The sequence below is a fragment of the Kryptolebias marmoratus genome, linkage group LG4 (genome assembly GCF_001649575.2).
Source record: "Kryptolebias marmoratus isolate JLee-2015 linkage group LG4, ASM164957v2, whole genome shotgun sequence".
In the NCBI taxonomy this organism is placed as follows: domain Eukaryota; kingdom Metazoa; phylum Chordata; class Actinopteri; order Cyprinodontiformes; family Rivulidae; genus Kryptolebias; species Kryptolebias marmoratus.
Genome location: NC_051433.1, coordinates 4,606,392 through 4,631,942, shown reverse-complemented (window position 1 = coordinate 4,631,942; position 25,551 = coordinate 4,606,392). Strand labels below are relative to the sequence as shown.

At 35.3% G+C, this 25,551-nt stretch overlaps 1 protein-coding gene across 1 annotated transcript in view; it reads right to left on the bottom strand.

Annotated features, from left to right (window-relative positions):
* The window catches only part of igsf21a (immunoglobin superfamily, member 21a), a 159,356-nt gene that overhangs the window by 42,404 nt on the left and 91,401 nt on the right, over positions 1 to 25,551 (bottom strand). Inside the window, exon 4 of the mRNA XM_017408972.3 lies at positions 16,666 to 16,784. Coding sequence (XP_017264461.1) covers positions 16,666 to 16,784 — 119 coding nt within the window. The remainder of the gene's footprint in view (positions 1 to 16,665; positions 16,785 to 25,551) is intronic.

Sequence of the window (25,551 nt, the reverse complement as noted above, 5' to 3'; positions counted from 1 at the left end):
GAATTGTAGACTAATGGGTTATATTCATAGTTGTAAGATGACAATAGTCCAATGAGTATTTAAGTGTGAAATGTATAATTTGAAGGAAAAAGCTAATGCCACAAAGCTGTTACTGCAAACACTGGCATTTGATATACACAAGGTTTGCCACATTTGCCATAACCATAACATATAGGCAAAGTTAATCAAATAAAACTTAGAAAACATTGAAAACTTACAACAGAGTATTAGGGCCATGCAGGAAAAAAAAGGTTTTTGGGATTAAAATGTGAATGCTAACATTTGAAATGGAGCTCAGTTTTACTAGTCAGCAGAAAAATATTCTTTCTGCAGACTGTTAAAGACTGTGAAGAAACCACAAGGCAAAAATTGCTAAAGGATTAGCCCACCTCAGTGAAACTGTTGGTCTCCTGATAGCAGAACTGGTTTATATTGTTGACACTTTCTGATACAGTGGGCGAAATACATTAACTCTCAAGTGGTTTCAGTAATACTGAGGGAATCCAATTTGATTGCCTTTTAACTGTGTGACTGATGTAACAGAAGACTGAGGTTTCATTTTACTCACAGATCTAACTTAAAGTAGGTGTCTAACTGGGTTCAGGCTCTGTTTAATGTAATTCTCAAGTGGCAAAATGAGATCACACAGATGGTTCTGGTCCACTTGGTCAGGGTGCAACACTCCACATATTTCCTACTCTAATCTGCAGAACAATGGGCCATAGCATATAGTCTCAACCTGGAAGCAAAACTGACAGCTCTTAACAGCTGTTTCTATTCAAACCCTCTACTGGTTTTAAAATAATGTTGTGAATGAACTGATTCTTGCCTGATAGTCTAATTAAATGATGCCACAGCCGCTGTGACAGTTTAAGTTTTAACAACCAATACCAAGGCTTTGTCCAGAACCACTGAACTACCATATTTTCTGCATTAGATGACCTCCTTCCTGGTTTACACATTAGGTACTGGATTAGAAGATAAATATACACTTGGCAGTCTAGAAATATAAATTATAAATAAACTCTGTGAAAAACTATTGCCTGTGTGGCAGAGAGGTGCAGAAATAAATTGATTTATCCATGATCACTGAAGTATAAAAATGGATAGAGCAAAACAACACATTATCAGATGTAGGGCATCCAAAACATTCATCAATCATATTTTCAGTGGGTCTTATATCTTATTAAGTGAGGTGCTATGCTTCCTTTAGTGTATGCTGTGACTTTTTAAAGGAATATGTAGCCTATGTGTGTTTAATACTTTCCAAAGCAAACCTTATGACAGGGACCCCATCAGAAATGAAAACTACAAATACTGTAAAGTAGTAAAAGTACAACATATGACTAAATAAATAACTGGCTATAGGATACTTGTGCTATATATATATAACACATGGGATTTAAACTATTATTGTTCTACAAAAATACATTACAAATATTATGTCTTCTGAGAGCAAACTTAATGTACTTAAATCCAAAAATGATTGATATGTGTACATTTTATGTCAATCAAATAAAACTGTGGCTTATTTAATTCTGCCTTCATTCTTATCACTACTTAAAATGCTGCATGTGAGTGCAATTTTAAAATAATTGAGTTTTATAAAACAAAACCCCACGGCTCTATAAATCTGTCAAAAATAATGCCTATGCACATTTTTGGCTTTGTGCATGTGAACAGTTTGTCATAAAATTAGAGTTATATGCATCTGTCCCAGATGTTTAAACCTTTTCACTTCTGAAATTGAATTTGACCTCTGAGAATTTTCTGTGCACCACACTAATAAATGCTGAGAAAGCAGCTGCATGCAAAATATCTGCAGGTGCAGCTGTCCTTTACCAAAGAGTGCACCCACCTTTGACTTTCTTTTCAAACACTTTAGAGTCTGCTTCCAGCTGATACTTTTCTGAGCAAAGTTTGATCATTTCATACATGGGAAACTAATATACCATTTTATTTAAGATTTTCTGCATTTACATATTTATGCACATGTTCTTACCCACACTAACCATAAAAATATTTTAAAAAACAAAACTACCATTTAAAAAAAAGCAGATAGCCTACTTTATTTGGCTGAGTTTAACAGAGTGGAATTTAGACCCAACAGTATGTTAGGCATATATACACAACTTTATACACAACTTTGCCAGAAGTCATGATTATATGACAGTTAGGTAATTGAACAATGTTAGGGGTAAATAATCACAGTAAACACATTTTACATTTAGCATACATCATATATATTTTAAAGTTTTTACTCAATGGCTCTGTTAACTTTAGCCACAGCACACTCTGAGACCGAGTTCTGCATTAACAGCTACGGTGTAAAAATATTTGTTGCTTGCTCCTGACATATAGGACCCCAGGCCACTGCCTATATTGCCTTTTACAAAGATTACCACTAAGAAAGTAACTAAAGGTATGAAAAATAAATAAAAAGCACACTTAGTGGGAAACCTTTTTGCACAGACAACAGTATTTTGTGTACACGACATAATGGGATTCAGCCTTGCATTTAGTTTTAATCCACATGATAAAACTGAAGAGAGAAAACGCATTTTTTGGGGGGGAGTAAAGGAAGTTTTAACTTAAAAAAATGAGTAGGAAGAGGCAATGATTCCAACAGGAAAATAACAGTTTAACAAAGTTAGCTAATCTGCCTGTGTTTGTCTTCCTACCAGTAGAGCAGAAACACGGGGGCAGAGGGAGCCCCTCGTGGCTTGACAGAAATAGCCAAACTATAATTGTAAGTCAGGTTGTGAGCCTGTTTCTATTCCACAGCCATTCAGTCACAATCAGAAAGAACAAGTGAGAATATGCTCATGGGCAAAGTCAAAGCCAGCAGCAAGAGGCAGCTGAAAGTCTTCATTATATTGAACAAGGAATCATTTATGGAGCTCTCTTATTCGGTTCAGGGGCAATCTGACAAACACATTGACTTTGGCACACAACGGCTTGCAGATATCTCTGCACATGCATCCATTATGGCGAAATTTCACGTAGTTAAAGCTGCTGCTGTGGAGCTCAGATGTGTCTTTGATTACCATGATCAAAACAATTATCAATAAAACACCATGTGATTCACTCATCTTCATACAGCAGTATGTATAATATATTTCTGTATTTGAATTACCCCTATTATCAAAGCTCATATAACAAGATTGTGGCAGAATGCATTTTTCTTAAACATGGTTTAAAAACATTCTGACACACACAAACAAATAACCTTACATTATTTGGAACAAAAAAAACAGCCTCAATACCAATCACACACCTCCTAAAATTACACAAAGCTTATAACCCCATAGGTTTAAGCCAAGTAGCCCCATGCAATCCAACAAATCTACAAAAAAAATCAGTCCATTGGTAGTGTGGATATCCTACACATATCGCTCACCTGTCAGTTCATTAGTTGCTGAGTTATAAATGTTTCAGAGTAATAGAGCTTTCAATATTTGTCTTATTACAATTAAAAGTCATGGTGATCATTCAGCTTAAGTCAGTAAAGCGAGAATAAATATGCAATTTGAGTATGTGAAATCGCTCAGACATGAATGAATAGATCAATAACCCCATGTACAAAATTATGTTTCAAAATTGCACAAAAATGAAGAGTGCTTTTTGCTCTGAGATGCACTTACATTGCTATCAGAGCTAAACTCATTTCAGCAAACCACAGGGCCTGGATGTAAAATCAATAAATGTATACTGCAGATAATAAATATCTCAGTCACCTTCCAGCTGTGAACTCAGTTAAAAACATTGTTAATGTTGCATTTTAAACTCACATGGCAAGCAAGCCCTGCTGATAATGCAACCTAGCTGTCAGCATTGTGAGGATGCTACCAGCAAAGGAGGAGAGTAAATTTGTCTATGATAAACTGTCGCAGGAGCGTGTCCATTATTCCCACCTGTCTTTAGTGAAAGTGTCTAAAACTACCTGGTGAAAAATGAGGAGGGTGTTGGTTGTGGTCCTTAATTCTTTGTCACCATGACTCAAGCGAAAAAATCAATCCACTGTACATCCACTGACCACAATACAATTTGTTATTCCTGTATTTTTTTCTCTCTCTTTTTTAACACAACCTTAAGTTTGCTGTGAAGTTCCAACTACTCTAAAAAGTAGGTCCAGTCCAATTTCTTCTCTTTCCAGAACAATCTTTTTCCTTGTAAACCAGGCACTGGAATTGTGTTCAATCACGTAATAACACAAAAAATGACCCACATGCTATAGTAACTATGCCAGGCTTGTATGTGGTATTAACACTACCACAAAAATATACATGTCTACATGTGAATGCAACTGTGACAGGCTGAAATACCACAAAACCCTTCCATGTCTACAGAATGACATTCCCATGTGAACAGGGCCTTAATGAACACTATGGAACTCCAGTGAGTAGCATGCATATACAATTACTGGTAGAGATAGTTAACTTAGGACTTTTATTCATCAGCCATAAATCCAGTTCTTTGTGCTTTTCTTTTTCTTTTTTTCTTACAACACCCAAAAAAAAAAAAAAAAAAAAAATCTAAATTAATAAGAGTACCTTCATTTTTTCCAATTATTACACCTTCAGTGTATAACACTGGACATGTCATATCTGGTTGAAACCTGTTTCTACTTAACTAAAATAAAAATAGCCATTCCTATGTTTTCTTTACATTAATCACATCTTGGCAATATGCTAGCAGAGCTTTGAACATGAAGAAGCATCAATGGGAGATGGTGGGTTTGCTTCACAAAGTCATTACGCTTAGTTTCAATACAAAAGAAAGTGATCGGAAAGCAACTAAATAAAACTAATAAGTAAAAATAGATGGAAGTATAAAGATTTTAAACTCAAAGCTTTTCTCTGATTCCTGGCACAGACCCAGTGTACAAAGAAGAAGGAAGGAGCTCATCATTAGCGCCTCCCAAGGAAGCTGTAAGTCTAAATACAGTTAAAGGCCCCAGGTTTTATAGAAAACATACAGAAGTTTGGATCAATCAGTTTCTTTAATGGCCGCTACATATGGGTGTTTTGGCATGTAAACAGTCAATAATGGCAGTTCACATTTACAGGCTGGCTCTTGCAGCAATCTGTGGATCTAGCTTTCAGTGGTGAATTGTAACCATAATAGATGCCTCATCCAATGAAAACAGCTTCTTCCAATGGTTTCTATGGACTTCTCAGATGGTTCTGTGTAACTAACATCCTCACTAAACTGGACCTCAGCTGTGCTGCAATGAGTTTGTGGTGGAAACATGTCACCAAGGCTTTTTATGGCTTCATGACAAATGGGTTCATGGAAAAATACCAAAATGACTTGTGAAATCTGTGTGACTACTGTAATGGTATAATTAGATCAAGCTTGCTATCTCATGGAATTCAAAACATGCAGTTTCATTTCAGGCTGTTACATTCAGTAGACTTGAAACATGTGACCTAAGCTGCAGGGCTGTCTCCTACCTCACATTAATATGCATATAGTGAAAATGGAACCTAATGCATGAAGCATCAGTTTAATCTGAGTTGTTAAAGTGATTATCAGTAACTTTATAGATTTCCAAACAAAAGCATTGCGTGAAATGCATGTTCAGTTTTATTAAGTCAAAATTTTGAATGGCATGCATGCCACAGCTGTGTGCTGCATGACGAATTGTAAAAAGCTCTTGAGGAATCAAACTGATTGCTTAATGAATGCTTTAGAACTGCTTACATGTGCCTGTTATTACTATGATTTTATTAAAACACTATTTGTTACAGTTATTGTATTATTTAAGGCTCCAGATTTCCCAAATCACAAACCACAAAAATAACTGAAACACCAGTATTCACATGGTTTGTGTTTTTAAGTCATTTTCCTTATTACTTTTAGCTTTCATTTTAACATTTTGGTTTGTTATCTTAAGCCTATTTATGAACTTGGTCATGGTTTTATTATTATTGTCTTTATTTTTCCTTTGTGAACACAAATCTAAATTTGGAAGTTGAGCAGATATTTTTATGTTCCCGCACAAGTGACACCTGCCCACTACCACCCATGCCAGTGCAAATGTTGTGCCAGCAAGACTGTAATGAACATTGACCAAATACGAGCTGAAAATTGGCAGGTGATGCATCAGCTCCATCAACCACTTTGGCACACAAGCTTTTGTTATCTTTGTTCTTTATGAAAACAAAAAAGCTTCTCTATGGTGATAACTGCTTTGCATTATTTGTGAAAATGTGTTTGTACATGCAAACTTTTTAGACAAATTTCTTTTTTTTAAGTTGATTGTTTTCTCATTTTTAAACTGCTCCCTGGTGCGTAATATAATGTATTTTGAGATTGAGAAAGTCTGTCAAGTGTAATCTTGACACAATACTCACATTTTTATTTATTTTTGTGACCACAGCCAGTGTGTAGGCATAATGAATGTGGAGGAAATGATGATGTATTATGTACTATGTGACTACCATGAACGGTTTTGTTTCAAACAAAGCTGGTAAGAATATATTAGCTGACTGGAAGCTGTCCTGAATTTGGAAACTAGTGTACTAAATACACAGCAATACACCGGTGCGTAAAAGAAGTTTCAGGCATGATTGATTTTAATCTATCATGTGTATATATAAAGAAGTTGGATCAGACTCAGAATCACTCCTCAGCATGTTACTCCAAACACACTTTCATAGTCACAAGGAATTATGCTTAGTGACGAGAAATGAAGATACAGAGTCCTGCAGCAGATGGACTAGCCACCAAGGAGCCCTATATGTCAAGTCTGAAGGGGAAGGGGGAAAAAAGCTATCTTAAGTACCCAGATAAATTGTGGAGTTTAAAGCAACATACAAAATTGATAATGTTTTTTAGGGCAACGTGTGGCAGACTAAACATACATTAGATTTGTTTTTTTCACATTTATTGCAATTTTATAGGGTGGAAAATGCAGGGCATTGAACATGACACATTCATAAATGGCAACAGCTCTTCCATATGGCAGCAGTCCCCCTCATAGGCCGATGCGTCCCACCATTCCATCCACAGTGGCTCCATCTTACCATCCCAAAGGATCTCCTGCCAATGTCCGGGTGCCAAACACCACAGTACATCCCCAAAGGCTCAGCGTCCTTGTCCTAATACGTCAAAGCTGTTTTGGCAGCACCAGGGGAAACTAGACAAAATTAGGCAGGCAGTTTACTATGACTGATTAGTGTAATTGTTGTGCTATCAAGGTCAAAACAAAGTACTACCATGGTTTTAGGTTTTGTTTCAGTTGATACCACCTTGATTTCATGTTGTTTTGTACTGTTACACACACATTTTTCTTTCAATACACATTAACATTTGTGTAATCTGTTCTTGTTCTCATGTTCTCAATCTGTGTCAAAGTTTGCTTGTTTGTTTGCCATATTTCTAAGCTATTTCATCTTATTTGAACTTGTCTCTGATTGCCATTTCTCCAGCTGTTCTGTTAAATCATCTGCAGCCACTTCAGTAATTGGCCTTATTGGCAGGAATATACATGGTTTTCTCAGGTCTTAGTGATATCTTCACTGTACTTTTTTGATTGCCTGTTATTGTATGTTTTTTTCTCAGCACAGATTTGTATTTTTCTTATGATATTTTGTTCCTGTAATGCTTTCTTTTTGTTTTGTCAAACTAAAAAGTAATAATTTTCCATTACCTGCCTAACTCCTGCCTGTAATGTCGAGCATTTGAGTCTTTTCCTTTATTTATGTATCATTTCTTTTTATATTTGATTTCTATTTATTTATTTTCTTGTCGCTATTGTTGTTTCTGTGTGTGCTGTGGAGATGCAGTGCTCTTCTGTTGTTTTTCTTTAAACAATAACAGTAAAATAACTTTAACTCTGACTTTGACTTGGGGTTCTCATATGAATACTCATCATATCAACAACAAAAAATGAGAATAAGTTATTTTGTTCAAGCTTGGGGTTACTTATTCCTATAAAAACTTTATTATTGGCTTTTAGGAGGCCCAGTGCTTTTTTTGTTTGTTTTGTTGTTGTTGTTGTTTTTCGAGACTTAGACCTCTTCTGACCACCTCTGCGTCATTTCTAAATGTACCGAAGGAATGTCAAACTGCACAGCTGGACACCTCATGGGTCAGAAATTATGCATATTGAGTTCAAGGTCACGGGGTCAAAGATCAAAGGTCACTCCTTTGTTAAAACCTTGTTGATGCTCCAGTTTGTTACCTCCAAAAAAGAGGCTATGCTTTCAGTTGTGCTGCTTTGTATGTCTGTCTGGCAACATTACACAAAAATTAATGAACAGATTTGAATGAATTTTTCAGTAAATGTCAGGGTTGTCACAAAAATGGTGATCTGGATCATGATTTGGATGTGATATTTTTGTTGACGCTACGGCCTTGGCTGAGGTTTGTGCTCTCTGAGTGCTTCTAGTTTTTTTTTCAATTATCATTATTTTTTAGGAATTTGACTAAATGCATGTTTTGCTGTTTTGTTTTAACATCCAGTGTGACTCAGTGCTTTGTGTCCATTGTCTCTATATCAGTCATGTTCCGTTAATCAGTTTTTGAAGCACTGATAGTGATTTTGAGGCTAAAACTTCCATCTGATTTGGTTTTCAGATTCTTAGTTATTACAGTCTTGTTTGTTGATTCATTGAAAAAAATTATAAGGTTCAGCAGTGCAAGGACAGTTGCTTGTCGTCCTTGCACTGCTGTAAAACATAAATTTCCAAATTTATTGACCAAGAGTGTTTAGAATTTAAATTGAACTTTAGGTGATGAATCATGAGAAATAAAATGTATTTCAAAACAAAATATCTTCTGATACATGTTGATGTAGAATAATGAATACTGTCCCTGTAATTTTATACATTCTCTTAAACATTATCAGGGTCCAAGCATACTCTAAGTTTCTATTTTCCTTTCAGTTCCCTTTACTTTGATTCCTTTTCAAGTTTCAAAAAATGGGTACACAGAGAAGAAATACATTCGATCCATACCCAGAGGTTGCATTCAGGGCCTCCTAAACCTGTATTTTCTCTATCCGGTTTAAATTTATTGCCTGTCTCACGGTCCTTTGTGTAAAAGCACCGATGAATGTCAAATCTCAAACAGTCAAGACCACAGTGAAGGTACTCAGCTCGACGGAAAGATGAAATTAAATGACATTAACAAACCTCATTCATAAGGGAATGGCTTAAACCTAATATGAAAATGTTGAAAATGATCTGTTAATTAACATTTAATAGTAAGAGGGCTCATTAGTACAAAAGTAAATTAAGGAATCTTAGGTCTCAGTAACACTAAAATAGACATTATCTCTGAAGGATTTTTACTGAATATACTTTCAGCATGTAAATTATTGTTACATGTCAATATGTTGTATCTAAATAAGATGAACCATTACAGATGCCTTCTGATGCTCTGGTACACATAAATGAAACTGATGTAAATGTTATAAGAAGCAAAAAGGTGATCTTCCCCTCATCTTACTAAAAGTCTCAGTATCGTATTGAGACAAGCTAAAAATAACTAATGTAGTTTGTTTTTTTTAGCTGGTATGATCATATGGGATAAGGAAGCCTTTTAATTCCTCATACTGTCTGGCTCTTTTTACAGCAGTTGACCTTTTTCAAGTTTATCAGGTTTATCTTCATATATTTTTCTTTTTGTTTTAATAAATTACTTCTATCTAACATTACATAACTTCCTTTTAACAGAATAAGCAACAACACTGATAACGTTTGTGAAACTATCCTTTGATACAATCAGTGGTGTGTCTCTAGGGAGGCGATGCTGTTTCTTCTCTGTCCTCTCTTTTACCATCCGTACTCAGAAGGAGGGACCATGCTGGCAAGCAGAGCACAGCAAGTTATGAAGACATCTTTAGTGAGGGAGAGTGAACGAGATGGGGCTCGTACTTCACAGTGTGGATAAAACCACAAGGAGACAATGGGAAAGAACTGTGTTCAGCATCAAACACACACAACAGTGCGGAAACACTATCCAAGAAAACAAAAAGGGCTACATCATGAAAGACATGACAGTGTTACTGTAAAGTGATGGTTTAAAGATTCTGGAGTTTTGGAAAATACATACTTCAGTGTTTTAATGCAGTGCTTTGCAAAAAAATAAAATGCTGATATGTTGAATGAGACATCAAAACAGTATTCTCATTTAACTGACAACTCTAGGACCTTTGAGCTGTGCTAATAACAGCCTTTACTTGTCAGGATTTGGGGGTTATTGTTGTTCTTTATGTTTAAGTTTGGGTTTATTTGTGTCTTGTATTTTGTTGTTTGGTTGCCTTTATGTTTAATCTGGGTTTAGTTCTGTCTGTGTTTCATGTCATCATTCACTTCTCCTCAGTCAGTCTCTTGTTTTCCTTCCACGCCCATCTTCACCTGATCCTAGTTGTAATCACTCACCTGTGCCCACTTCCCCTAATTACCCTCTGCTTTAAAACCTGGTCATTTCCTCCACTCACTGCTGGTTTATTGTCGCTTCATGTGCTGTCTCGTTGCTTCATGTTTTGGCTCTCATTTCTGCTTGTGGTTTTCAGGATTTTGTTATATTTAGTCTTGCTGCCCTATCAGACTTTGTTTTGTTCTTTTATTCTTGATAAATTAGTTTTCCTTTAAGTTCTCGCCATGAGTCTGCGCTCTGGGTTTGCCTCCTTCTCCACAGTTTTTAACCAATATTTGCTACAAGTCACTGACTTTAAGTAGCAGCAGTATGTACTGCACAAAACAGAACAGTAGTTTCCAAAGTTAGGGCTGGGACCCCTATGTGGGTCCTAAAACACTAAGAGGGGGTCCTTAGATAATATCTATATATCGAATAAGACATAAAAATGATTGCTTATGACATTTTTACCATATGTGTTACAAAAGATACAGCTGCTGTAAATTAACAAAATAATGTTTTTGTTGTCACTTTGCCCATGTTTAATTGGGTTAAGTAACAGTTTTTGTGTATTTGGACGGCAATGAATAGAGTCACAAGCATTTGCCATAATCATTTTGTGAGTTGGTAGTCTTAAAGTTTCAGAATCACTGATATAGAACAATAGTTGGATGTACATCATTGGTTTGCTCTACTAAAATTATGTCTAAGTCAAATAATGATAAATTCATTACAGATGGGCAAAGTTCATTCTCACAAGTCTTAGTAAACATTTTTTGTTATCCCTGGATGATAGATAGATAGACTTAGCACATTTCTAAAACATGTTCTGTAACAGTACATTCATATAATAGTGGAAGCACAAGGATCTATTTAAGGCGTCCGTACAAGTAGAAGTGCAAGAAAGAAGGAATATTTGTAACAGTCAAATGCTTTACTGTTTCAAACCCAGACAGAGAGACATGACCAAATAGCAAGGGCGAAAAGCAGAAACTGAAAATCAAAAACTAAAATAAAAATTGAATCAGACTGATAAATTTTTAATTCAGTCAGAGTAGTCCTAGCTGGTAAATATTGTCTCATACCAAAATTTTCCCTCCTGGGTTCTTTTAGTGGGCAGAATATGAACAGACGATATGATGCAACCCTCAGATGCTTGTTGTTTTTTTGTTTGCTGTAGTAAATCTCCGGCTATGAAAACAGGCTTGCTCATGAGGCTACAGCCTTGGCATGTGCCGGCCACCCTGCTGATGAGCGCCTGGCAAATGTCAACTGAATGAGGCACCGTATGAGCTAGAGGGTAAAAATGGCTTGTTATTAATGCAGCCTCAAAAGAGATACAGTTTGACTGCAAAAATGATTTCAATTTTCTGTCACAGCCCAGTTGAAGCTAATTACATATAAGATAGCAGCAACAGATTTCACAGTTTGACCCATGAAAGTTTAAAATTCTGCAGCTATTGAATATAATATTTCACACTTTGATTTTGAGAATAAGCAACAGCAAACAAACAAAAATACAGACTTTTTTGATTTAAACATGAAAGTATGAGAAGAAAAAAAGGAGAAATTATTTTGCATTAAATAAGTAATGTACTTTCTATCAGGTCCATGTTGAGTATCTCTAAGGAAAGCCCATGGGGTTGTTTGTTTTTTCTTCAATTACCACCCCGTGGTGTAGCTCAAGATCTAAATTTAATAATTCATCTGTTTTTTGAATTAATTTAATTTTTTTCCATTTAGTCAGCCTCAAGACAAAATAATTTTGGTGGGGATTTCAGCTGCTTTTAGTCAGTAAAACTGAATACTGCTGGAAATAAATGTCCGTGCGACTTACAGGCAGACATCATTTCTCAGAGGAGAAATAGCCCCTGTATGTTATTTTTGTTATCAACAAGACAAAAAAGTGATAAAGCTATATTGCACATGCACAAAGGTCAACATTATAAGTCAAAAATGTTCTCTGCATTAAATATATATATATTTGTTTTACATTTTTCCCATATTTTGTTGTTGTTGAACATCAGAGTGTATCATGAAGGACTAATAGATGAATAAAAGATAATTTCAGTTTTTTAAATAACCTTCTAAGGTGATCAGAAACTCTTAAAATATTGTACCAAACACCTTTGACAACAACTGATGAGCTTGACAAAACTGCCATCCTTGAGTTTGAATCATTATAGGTGGGGAAGTAAAGATTATCTTTACAACCCTCAAATCAGGAAACAGCCAGTCACCTCAAATCCATCAAACCCTGCCATCCAAACGACCTCTTCTACGTAATTACAAAATGTGGCATGCATGCATTAGCAGACAGTCCCTCAACTCTTCCTTCCCGTACACAAAATTGCAGTGTTTGCAGTAGCTGTTGTCTCAGGGCTTCATCGGTACACCATTAATCCCACCCATTTCTAAACAGCCACCTAAATGTACACAGTGCTTAATTAAAGTTGTACCTCCATTATTGAAGCAAATCCCAGTTATATGGGATGAGAAAGCAATTAAGTCTCTCTTCACCTTAGTGCTCATCTCTGTTTTTTAAGGTTATAAATAACAGCCCTGCCAGCTCATGAAGGGCATGCTTTAAATTACATCCTAACGCCTCACAAAAGGTTAGATGAAAGAAATTCTTAAATTACGTGACAAGTTGTTTAAATGCATGGCTACTAAGGTGTTCTTCATTAAGCTAAAAAAGTCACAACCCAACAGTCATTTGATACAGACGACAACAGAACAGTCTAAGGTGACTCGAACAGTGCATACATCAACCAGGTGCTGGCTTCACAAGGTCAGTCTCTATTCTGAGGGGACAAATAACATTTCATCCTAGTTGTTGCAATGTCGCACAAGAATCACGATGGGTAATACCAAATAATGACCACATCTTCACCATAGCAAAGAAATTGATTTTGCACTCCTAAAGACATAAATTATGATCCTATGGGGACACATTCACAGCTGTTTGGAAAAATTAACATCTATCAGTCATGCAAGGGACACTGGAGGCAAAAAAAAAATAAAATAAAAATGTAAAAATGTAAATGTATTTTTGTGAGGTCCTGCAAAAATTGTACGAGGGGTCATAGAGCCTGCCAGAATTTGTGACCCCCTCTATCTTTAGTAAAGAACGATCAAACATCTTCAAAATCACAAGACTAATCTGTCATGATAGGAAATATTTATAAACTAAAACACTTTTCTCAAAGCTATTTTCTGTCCTTGATTTGAAGGGGGCACAGATTCTGGCAGAGCAGAATACAGCCTGCCAGACAAGAGAGAGCAAAAATCTCCAAAATTAGAGGACTAAATTCTCATGTTCTGAAGGAAATGTCAATTAGAACACTTAATGGTTGAAAATTGTCTGTACTTTGTTAGAACAAACATTTTACTAGTTGAGAACACGGTACAACAAGCTCCAACATTGTTAAAGTTTCTGTGAATTGAGTTTACAAAGACTCAGTTGCCCTAGTTTTTCAGCTGATATCCTTGGTCTGTTGAAATGAAGACGTGATACCACGCTGACGACAATAAAAGTGATTATTCTTGCTGTAAGCCACAAGCTCAACAAAAAAAATAACAACACTCACACCAATAAAACATAACTACTTCAAAGGCTGAAATCGATGCATAGTCATTTGAACCAGCTCGCTCTTACACATGTGGCACAAAATCTGTTGAGGATAATTACCTTGGGGCATATACTGTAGGCTACTTTAAAACCTTTGTAGAATCTCAAAAACAAACAAACAATACCTTCAGATCTTGTAAAAATACATCTTAATTGTCTTGCCTCCAATGGTCCTCAGTAAATATCCACCTACTTTGTAAAAAGACTTGATGATATTGGAATAATTCATTACAAAATCATGTCTCCAAAAGCTTCATTTGACCTTTGATCATAAAACATCTAAAAAAAGGTACCTATGATCTATAAAATAAAATCTTAATATATTTTGTCAGTTTTTGTTTAAACCAAATATGGTAATCCCATTAACTTCAATGAAACAACTGCTAACAAGAGAGAGGTCAATGCACTATAATATCTGCACTGAATGTGCTAACATCTTGTTGAATGCAGCCTCGGTAGACTGAAACTGACAGTGATTTGACAGTAAATTCAATAGTCCAATAAGGGTTCTGTCTATCAGCTTATTTCATTATTTCCTCATAATGAACTTCTCATCTCTAACCTTTCAGTTCAAATCTTAGCTTCAAACTTTGGAAACAGCTGCAGGCGTCACCATAAATTATCCTGCAGCTTTATGAGTCAATAAGTTCTTCTACAGGCGCAGAGCAACATTGCAGTTTATTTAACTTAGGTGATTAAACTGAACTAACACAATACTTGATTTAATGGCAGAGCCATGGGTCTGTCTTGGTGCTGCTTCATAGTTTTTTGTTCACACTACAAAAGCGTTTTGGTGTAGTTTTAAAGAGGACATATTATGCACAATAAAGTTTACATCATAATCAAACATTTAGGTTGTTGTTTTGAGTGTTAGAAAAAGTTAAAGTTGAACTCCAACTGCAGAAATCAGTTAAAAAATGTATTTCTTTTGCTAAATTATAGCATACTATGACAGTATTTTCTTTCATAAATTCAGTTTTAATAAAATCAACATACGCTCATTTAGGGCAATAAAAAGAAAAAGACTTTCCAAACTTTCCAGAGTGAAGGTCAGTTGCTGATGTACCAAAAGTTCAGGTTTTAGTCCTTTGAAATTGGATAATTGAATTTCTTGGCAGGGGATTCATTAAAATTATAATTCTTATTTATGAAGCCCTTTAAAAATTAAAATACTCCACATGTACCATTTCCTATTAATTAACTTTTTTCCTCCAATTTTCTTTCTTTCTCATCGCAACTTTTTTCTTTATTTCCTGAACTTGAGACACTAATAGGTTATGAATAATTCTGTTTCAGTTTAGACTACAATTAGCCACAATGCCAGAAGCCATTCTTCTTTCTGGCTGTGGTGATTTAAGACCTGACTGAGTGGAGTGCTCCAAGTATCACACAACCAAATCATTCAAGTCTTCCCACCCACAACTAAAACAAAAATCGTTTAGTGAATAAATCCCCTCTTACTGATTATGGGACAGAGCTAAAACAAACACATGAGATTAGTCATGAAACCACAGAATAAAAGTAAAGCGTTTATTTCAAAGGAAATGAAAGAATAGGGGTAAAAATATTTCACAGTCACAAAATGTAACTGTGAGGTGATAGTAAGACATGCTGTTGTCCTCTAATTTTCTCCTGAAAATAATTAACAAATACTAATTGGTAATCAGACCATTTCAGCAGTTTTACTTGAAATGATGCAAATCAAGCAACAGTCACTAGGAAGACTTAAATAAAAATAATTTTGCTAGGACTGAGCAAAAGACAATTTAAACAAAACTAGTTTTTGACTGAATTAAAAATGGTGATACATAAAAATGGCAATAATAATGAAAGAAAACGTGTAAAGTAAATGGATTAAAGCAAACTTTCATCAGTGTTCAAGTTAGCTGATGGTTAGGTGATGGACAGAAAAAGTAAGTTATAAAACTGTTTATCCTGTAAATATAAAACACATCTCCTTCTCGAATGAGCCTTTAGATTATACACTAGACAGACTTCATTGCTGTCAACTTGACTCTTAAATTCGATCAAATTAAAAATAAAAAATCTATATTTTAATTATTTATTTGACTCTGGCTAACCCACCCTCTGGATTTGGAATCAAGTTTATTTCTGCTAAGTTCATAGAAAAAAAAAGCAAGCAAGTCTGTCAGTGTCCAACATTCTAGATCAGGATAACCATAAACAGAAATAGTTTTTTTTTCTCAGCACACAGACTTTATTTTTTTTTGGAAAGTGAATCAATGAATTAAAAAAACAACAACTTTTGTATAAAATATATATCTCTCTGGCAAAAAAATGTAACTGATTTACTGATTGTTGTATTATTGTTCATATCTGCATTGCAACATCAATTTGATAGTGTTTTTTTTTTTTTTTTTACTTATCTTTACAAGACTATTTGTTTTAAATCAAAAATATTTTACTGATGTTAAAGACAACCATTTCCACCAAACAGAACACTTCCTCCTCCCCACTTAAAAATCAACCTCTGTCTTTGTCAAACTAGAAAAACCTAAATTTAAACTTCCCCTCTCCGTGTTCATTATCTTCCACCCCAGTAGCTTTTTTTTATGTACGTTGGCACATTTAGACAAGAGGACACAAAGAAAGGTTTTCTTCATTTTGCAAAAAAACGTAGTAATAGCAGCAATGATACTCACACATGACTGTAAGAAAAACGTTTCCTGAGGCCAAGACAACCTTTTCCCTTGTTGCCCGGTCATAGATGCCCACATGGCATTCATAAGGCCCATTGTCCGAGATCCGAACTTCTGGGAGCCTGGAAATCATAAGAGTAACACTGTAAGTTGTTACAATTCAGTAAATAAAAAATTAAACAATAAAAAAAATCAAGCACTGACCTGCACTATTCAAAGAACAGGACAAAAAAAGAATATAATTTTACAACAGCACAAAGACAAAACAGAATTTAGGTCAGTCAATCATCCTAACACTCAGTGTAGTTGAAGTTATTTAGTCTTCCTAACATTACATTTCTAAATTGGGGAATTTGTTAAAGATTTTTCTTCAATTCTTTGCAGATTTTGTCATAATCTAGCACCTGAATAAATAAGGCAGTCTTAAATTCTGCCAGACATGGATGTAAATGTTGCTGCACAGGTTAACAGATATGATGCAACTATAGAGATTTGTATGAGTTTATTTTAAATGTAGGAAAAGCACATTATCAGAACAACATTCACATTCTTAATTAATTGAAGAAAATCGTAAGCAACCTATAATCCATTACTCCAAAACATTATGTCGTTCTTCATGTCGTGTCTCGTTGTTTAATTTGTCTGGTTTATTTTAATAAACAATTCGTAATTCATTTCTAGTTATTATTAGTCATCATTTTCAGCAGAGTTCAGAAGAACTCGTTGTCATTTAATACTAAAACACCACTAAAGCAACATAAGGTTTATTTGACAAACCTGGAATCAATGCATTTCAAAAACTTTCCATCGCGTGTACAATATGTCATGGCGGCTTGTAGGTTAACGCTTTTCACTTTTGTATGCTGTGGAATTTTGAAGGACTAAAACAAACCCATGCCACAAACCACAGGAGGAAAACAGAGGAAGAAGCCTTATAGCTGTCACATGGCTGAGAGTTTATTATATCTGTTCTCTGTTGCAGCAACTAGAAAAACTGTGTGTGTGTGTTATTATTTGATTCAGCAAAATTAGGCTACTCTTACATAAATATTATTTGAATTTAAATGTTTTATTTAAATATATATGTTTCATTGAATTCAATACAGTGTTTGCAATGTAACGATAACCAATATTTCTATTGTCGTTCTACTGTATTACAGTAGATAACTTACTTTTTCAAAAGGATAGGAACAGTGCCTGATTTTTAGTAAAAGATGGACATCACCACCCAACTTCACCTGCTGTTATTTATTTACTTATTTTTTGATTTTTTCTCACAAAACAAACTATTGCCCTTGCCACCTGAGTGTTTCAGATTTCTGTTAAAACAGCGTTTCAGCAGATGGGATTTAATGAGTTCAGTTTTCTCTGTGTGTAGATCGAGAAGATCTTTTTTAGCTTATCTGGAGAGCAGTCAAAACTTTACAAGCTAGGCAAGCTCTGTAGGACTCCTTCATCTTGATGGGTTTCTGCACCTCAGACGGCCACCCCTGGATTTGGGTATTATCATAACAGCTAGCTCAAACTTAGGGGCTGTGTATACAGTGCTGTTTTTTTGAAGTAGTAGATTCTCTGCTGTGCACGGAAATGTGTTTACATGGATATGGCTACACTCATTGGTCTGCCTGGCATGGAAACTACAGCTGATTTGATGAGCAAAGCCATATCCAAGTAAAGACATTTTTTTTCTTGTTGATTTGCCACCATAAACACGGAAAAACCACACCAACATTTCCAGAGATCGTTCTCATGTAAAAAGGCCTGCACCTAATGTATTTTCCATTCCAGGCAAGGTTGCCAGATATAAAATTATGAACTATCTTTCTGTCGCTTTAGAATGACTGTTTTGACCCAAACTATCATGTGGGCTGAGTGAGGATGTTCTTTCTTGTTCGGGAGAGGTTGTAAGATTAGTTGTGTGTTGTGATTGGCAAACGTGCACAGAAAAGGAGGGGGACTTGACCCTAAAACTGTTATTAAAACGATATTTATATGTCTGGCAACACTGATACCACGGTTTTATTGAGATGTGCATGCAGTCTGGAGAATGTAAACAGTTACATCCAAAATGGTGAATGCATGGACATTTGTTTGGACTGACAGTGAGGTTGGGTTGATGCTGCCTGTTGAAAAGGGTGAGTAGCACAAACAGCACTCTGCTATCTGCCATTCTTACTCTTGTTGATTTACTTGTGCATGTGCAGAACAACTATTAAATGTAGCTGTCTGTGGTGCGCATGTGTGATTTCACATGTTGCAGTTTCCTTTGACATGCAAATGGGAGTGTCTGGAAATCTCCACTCTGAGATCTTTGGTTTCAGAGGAAACAAGCACTGTTGTCATATTCACAAACGGCTGAACCGCAGCAGAAATCTACTACATCACTCAAAAACATCGTCATGTAAATGGCCCCTCAATGAACACAGCCATATCCATGTAAACACTTTTTTTTTCTTATTGATTCACCACCATGAACTTTGAAAAACCGCTAACATTTTCAGAGATCGTTCTCATGTAAACAGGGCATCGGTTTTATGGCTGGAGATTTTTACAGCCAGAACAACAATGCCAATGCAGAGCAGGGCTCATTAAGACTCTCTGACACTTCTAGTGACCAACCACTTGTAGGAAGCACCATGAAGTTGGATGGAAAAGAGGGAATTGGAATGAGATAAAGACCTTAAGCCTTAATATCTACTAACAATATTATGGAGCACAATAAATTCATACGTATTACACAAAAAAAGGAACTGAATTGGCAACCTGATACCTGAACTCAACTAACCTCTGATGTTCTTTTGATCAGCGATGTAAAAATTAGAAACCTCTGATTTCATTGTCTCAGTCTTCTACTGAAACACATAAGTCTTTATTCACGTTTATAGTGGGAGTCTACCCTACCTCCACGCAGCAGTAACCTCCCAAGAACTAATTTTGGGGCTATTGTCATTCTTAGCAGGGGATTGGGTTATTTTCATCTTAAAGGCAACAAAAGCCTTTGATGAAGAGAATACTATTTACTGCAAACAAAAGCAGTGTTTTAAATTTCCTTAAGGATCTTGTCTAATTTTTCTTCTTCAATGACATTTGAAGAAAATTGAATGAATACTGATTTGATGATAAACTGGGCGACATGCTGACAATTTGATTTTCCACAGTAATTACCAGACTAATCATCTTTTCTTTCTTTACCTTGTGCAGTCAGTTCTGAGCTTTTTGTGCTCTTTAAAGTGAATTTATAAAAGTAATAAAAGTCTCAATCATGCGGTTGTGTCATCTTCCAAACACATTTTTAAAATGATGTATTTTCTCTTTTTTATCACACCTGAGTTTTTTGTTTGTTTTGTTTTTCCTTTTTTCCTAAACACTTTAGTTTGTTACGTAAAGGAGTAATTTAAAGTCTACAAAAATGTCAAATTTAACCCTCACAAGCTTTATTTGTATTTTAGGATTTTTTTTTTTTCTGTTTTGCATGTGAGCTTTCTACATCCTCAAGACTTATTATTATTATTATTATTATTATTATTATTATTAAGTCAAGTCAAGTCAAATTTATTTATATATCACTTTTCAGCAACAAGGCAATACAAAGTGCTTATTATTATTTTAATTATTTATAAGAACCCAATAAAACATTGCAAATAAGTTACAATTATGTTTGTTCCTGGCTAGATAAAGACATTTAAGATGGTGCATGAAAAAATAAAATAAAGCGCCCTAGTTTAAATAAATTAAAGCCAAACAATTCAATAAAGGAATTTAACTATAAAGTCAAGATAAGTATTATTATTATAAACGCATGCAAAATTACTGTCTATGGTAATTATTTATAATTTAAGTATTAAAATAAGTAAGAATCTCTAGATGTACAGAACAGTTTTCTATACTGCTTCATTCAGGGATGAGTATAAAAAGGCTTTCTTTTTCTGTTTTGTTAAACACAGAGTAAAAATGATGAGAATAGCACAGTGAATCTGAGTCTGAGCTGGTGGGTGGGGGTGGGGTAATTGGTTTTATCTCGGGAAATGCTGATGTAGCCCATTGCTTTGTTTTTACAAACAAAGCCATGGTTTAGTTATCCACAATCCTGAGTGCAGCATTCATAGATTCATATCAAGACAAAGAAAGGCACAAACCAAGTGCAAAGAAAGGAATTCGGAGATGAGATAATTTTAGTTGTGGAAGCAGAAAATGGGTAAAAATCTCACACAAACCTCTGCCAAATTCTCAATCGCTTCCAGTGTGACAGTCATGTCCATCAGAATCCGAAATGGGAAAAGAGGAGAGGTTGTACCCCTAACATTGAGACTTCTGTTAAATATTAAGACGGGAGGAATTAATTTTTTAGCGCTGCTGTAATCTTTGATGTCAAGCATTTCAGGGGTGCCAGCCCAGTGAGAATCTGTGCGGAGAAATGGAACACATGGCTTTGAGTTAGTTTTTCACTATGAATGGGCCAGCTAATGTTTTTGAAATTCAAATTAGAATAGATTCACTATTTAATTTGAAATTATATGCAGATATTGTTTCTCATAATTGCTGTGATTTGTCATCAACTGAGCCATGAGCGTGCAAAGTCACCTTAGAAAATAACAGCTTAGATGCATTTAAGCAAATGTTTTCACCTTGTTCACACTAAGCAAAGAAAAGTCCAGTTTCATCTTTCAACCATAAAGTAACCCATTTGTTTTGCTATTTTCCTTTTACTTTTTTCATATGCATTTTTATTGTCCTAACATTTTACATATTCAGTAGCTTTAGAGATTTTTTAATGTTATTTAGACTTAAAACTACATTAGCAATGATTCACAAGTGGCCAGATGTTTCGATAAAAAACAAAGGAGCCTGTAAAAGACTTTTCTATCATCCTATAAACAAAAATTAATATCAGCACAACTTTGCAGTAATAAACCATATGGATAGGAGGTTTCATAAAGAAACAATTTCCAGCAAACAAGATCAAACACACTACAAAACCCCCAAAACAGCTTATACACAGATGGGATCAATAGTAATGGGCCCCCATGAAGGTGCAGCAAAAAACAACACACCGCTAAGAGAGATCGATTGTCCCCTAGGCGATACATCTGAGCGCTCTTTCCTGTTATGTTAGACCTTCCTCCAGAACTCCTCCTGCCTACAAATGCTAACAAATGCCACTGTCTGGATGGAGAGTAAAAAAGAGCAGTCTTGACAGAAAGGCTTCTGATAGCTTATCCAGTCAAACTCTGCATCAAATTAACTAGCACATTGTCAGTTACTGTTTCTGGCCTAAAGCATTTCAAGTGAATGGGCCAGGACTGGCAATTGTAAGGCACTCTGCGCTCGATGAAAGGCAGAGACAAATTACCTAGTGAACCGGATGCAAAGTGAGGTGTGTAATCACCCATGTTTTCCTCAAGGAATGAGCATGAAACAGAATGACGAGGATAATGCTGTGATTTTTGTGAGTGCCAAAGGAAGTGTGATTGGCTTAGTGCTCATTGCTTATAATGTGCTGATGCAGCTCATCTTTCTGTTCCTTACAAAGCTGTAGTTATGTTTGTTATCATTGCATTCACGGATTCCAATGCACACAAATGCAGAGCCCTGCGATAAAAAGGCTGAAAGGATTGAGGTATTACGAAAAAAAAAGCATAATCAACAAAGGAACTTCACACAAAATAGGCTTTTGCTGATTACAGTACCTCTAAAGCCTTATTTAGTGTGCATTAAATAGGTTATGCATTGCTCATTATAAATCACCATTTTAAAGCTAAAACACTTATCAAACTTGGTAAATAAATTTTAAGCTATGTGTTCAAATACTATTTCATTTACACCTCAAAACAACACTTGTTGGAATGTTCTTAAATAATTCAGAACCTGATTTATTTTAACCCGAAACACCTTTCTACCACATTTTTTTTTCAGAATTTTTGGCGTAAGACTAGTGGCCAGGCTGCTTGGCCAGGCACCCACGTAGTTGTCTTTTCAGTTCTGCTTTACTCAAAAAATGGCATTTCATGCTATAGTGAATAATTTTGATGTTTGGCTCACTGAATGAGTTCAGTTCCCTGATTTCTTCTCACCAGTTTTAATGTCTGTGGCTTAAAAGCTGTGCCCCCAAGTCGTCAAAGTAAATGGTACATTTGAATCTGTAAACTGTCACTGAACCAAATGCTTGACTCGCAGTGAGGTATCGTGGGATTCCTGCGGCTGGCAAATCTGCTCTGCATTAACTTATCAGTGTCAGCAGCTTATCAACCCCAGCGTTCCTACCAGACTCTGCCAGAGCATCTGGCACACCCCAGCAGTGGCAGGGTTCTCAGGCCAACATACTCTTATTGATTTATTTATTTATTTTCCCTCTTGCTAACGTTGTTTTTCAGGTGTCCAAGGTTTACCCTTGTCTGCCAAACAGCTTCCTAACTCAAGTGTCACCTCCTCATACTGTTTTCCAGTGCCTTGAAAAGCTCTGGGTTAAACCTTTCCTCTGTGCCTGCCCACTTTCAACTTCTTCTCATTTGCTAACTTGGCTTTGTCTTCAAAGTCCACTGCTTCCTACACATCTTCCAAACTATTAAATACTGGAAAAAAACCTTGAAAACTTTGAGTCTTTTTTTTCTTTGTCTTCTCTCCGTTAAACTTAGCTTAACAGAAGTCAACATCTGGTGAATCTTATCCATGTGGCACAAAGGTCACAAAGTTGAAACATGTTATTATGGGCTTTTCCTTTTTGTATTTTGTGTTTACTCATTTGTTTGTCCTTCTGGCAAGTAAATGTGCAAACACAAAATAGAAAAAGACACAAGACAGGAGTGATAAAGGAGAGGAAGACTGCAGCAGATAATGAGACACTATGCCATCTGGACAAGTAAAGAACAACAGAATATCAGTTACGACGCAATTTGAACTCACTTTGTTAGGATTTAAAATAAACCATTGTCACATAATAAACAGGGGAGCCTCCAGAAAGTTTTCAAAAGATGGAAAAACATGGTGTTTTTCTTGGGGTGGCACAACGAAACAAAAAGCCTAATGCGGGAAGTCATCGGTGCTCCTGGGATCACTTTGATGGCCCTTGATAATAAAAACTAAAACTTTCTAACATGATTTTGACATAATTTCGTAAATTAAAAACACCGTTCAAAGGTTCTAATTTATCTTAGCATTTGAATTCTATTGCCAACAATTAAAAATATTAAGTGAAAACTCATACTCTACTTGTTTTGTTTTTATTTTATGCTGTAAAACGAGAATATGCAGGACAGCCGTACAACATATCTTAAATTATTTGCACTCTTTATTAAGTTAAACATAATAAATATTCCTTTAAGAATCCATGCATTCAAAAATTAGCTGTCAGTGTTTAAAAAACCTCATACAGTAAAAACAGTTTCTTAGGAGAAATGTGTTTTATTAAAACAAGAGGCTTCATGAATTATTATTATTATTATTATTATTATTATAGATAGATAGATAGATAGATAGATAGATAGATAGATAGATAGATAGATAGATAGATAGATAGATAGATAGATAGATAGATAGATAGATACACAAGAATACAATTTCTTTCAAAGCAAGAATTCACAGTAGACAGTAATTTGTTGCTGTAAGTCAGAATAGGGTTTCTCTTTTTTATGTTTACATTAAAAATTGCCACTGGTAAGGGTACTTTATTGTGTGAATAAGGACATTAAACATCAGGAATCGAGGGACTTTTTTTGCTGATGGGAAAAAAAAAATCATGTACATAATTATAATAAACCAATATTTATTTTTCTGGCATGAGACAAGGTGAGAAATACAATATTCACATCCAAAGGCCTTTGTGACATCCCACCCACACACAAACACTTAATCATACATTTTGTTATAAATTTCTGTGTTATAGATAAAGCCAAACCCACACTTGCCCTTGATATGCCACATTCATCTTTTATGACCAATTTGGGTAGCTTTAAAAGGTGTGTGTGTCATTGTGTATGTGTGTTGGAGGGAGGGGGGGTCACTCTTTGAGCCTGAAAACTTGTGGTCGCTCAGGCACTCAGACTCTGATACATGCAGGAAGTGTTCGGATTTTTTTGTCTTTAAAAAGATTAATCAATTTGTTGACACTTGAATACAGAAGGAGTTACAGCTTCTTTCATTTATTTTTAAATGCAACATTTAAAAAAAGCCATAAAGGGCAATTCTGGTTGACATCACAATCAATTCCACTCATAAACCATTTCAGAATCTAACTCTATTCTTGTGAGAATTTCTTTTTTTATACTGAATCAAAGTATGTTTTTCTTCTTGTGCTTTTTGTAATTCTTTCACTTGTTATTTTTACACTTCTTCAAATTTTCACACTACTAATACAAAAAAAGTGATCCTACTCAGGTGGATACAAAAGAATATAGCAATAAAAAATGTAGCTCTTTGAATTGTTTGTAATGTTGTGCATTGGAAATATACCCTTAGAGTGATCTTTTTTCCCTCTTGTTATCCATCTTTGTCTTGTTTCCCCTAAAAGGATGTTGTGATATGGGTAAGAACATTACTAAGAATATGCACTCTGATATTCAGTAGATGCAGGTATATCTAGTATTCAACAGATCTGTGTGGTGTTTTCTCACACTTTATCATACGAGCGAGTCAATGTGTGGGAGGTCATGTCTTCTGTTTGTGTGCAGTCGTGTTTCTGTGCATCTAAGTGTGTACACTATTCCTTTGCAACAATGCTCACTTTCCCAAAGGGATAGTAGGATTGTCTAGATAAATCATCTTCAGCTGGGCAGCCAAACCACACAAAAACAGGAAGAAAGAAAATAAAAAGAGAAAAAAAAAAATGAACATGAAATTAATCCAAAAAAAAAAAGGATTGAGTTGAGATGAAAGAAAATGATGAAAATCTGGATT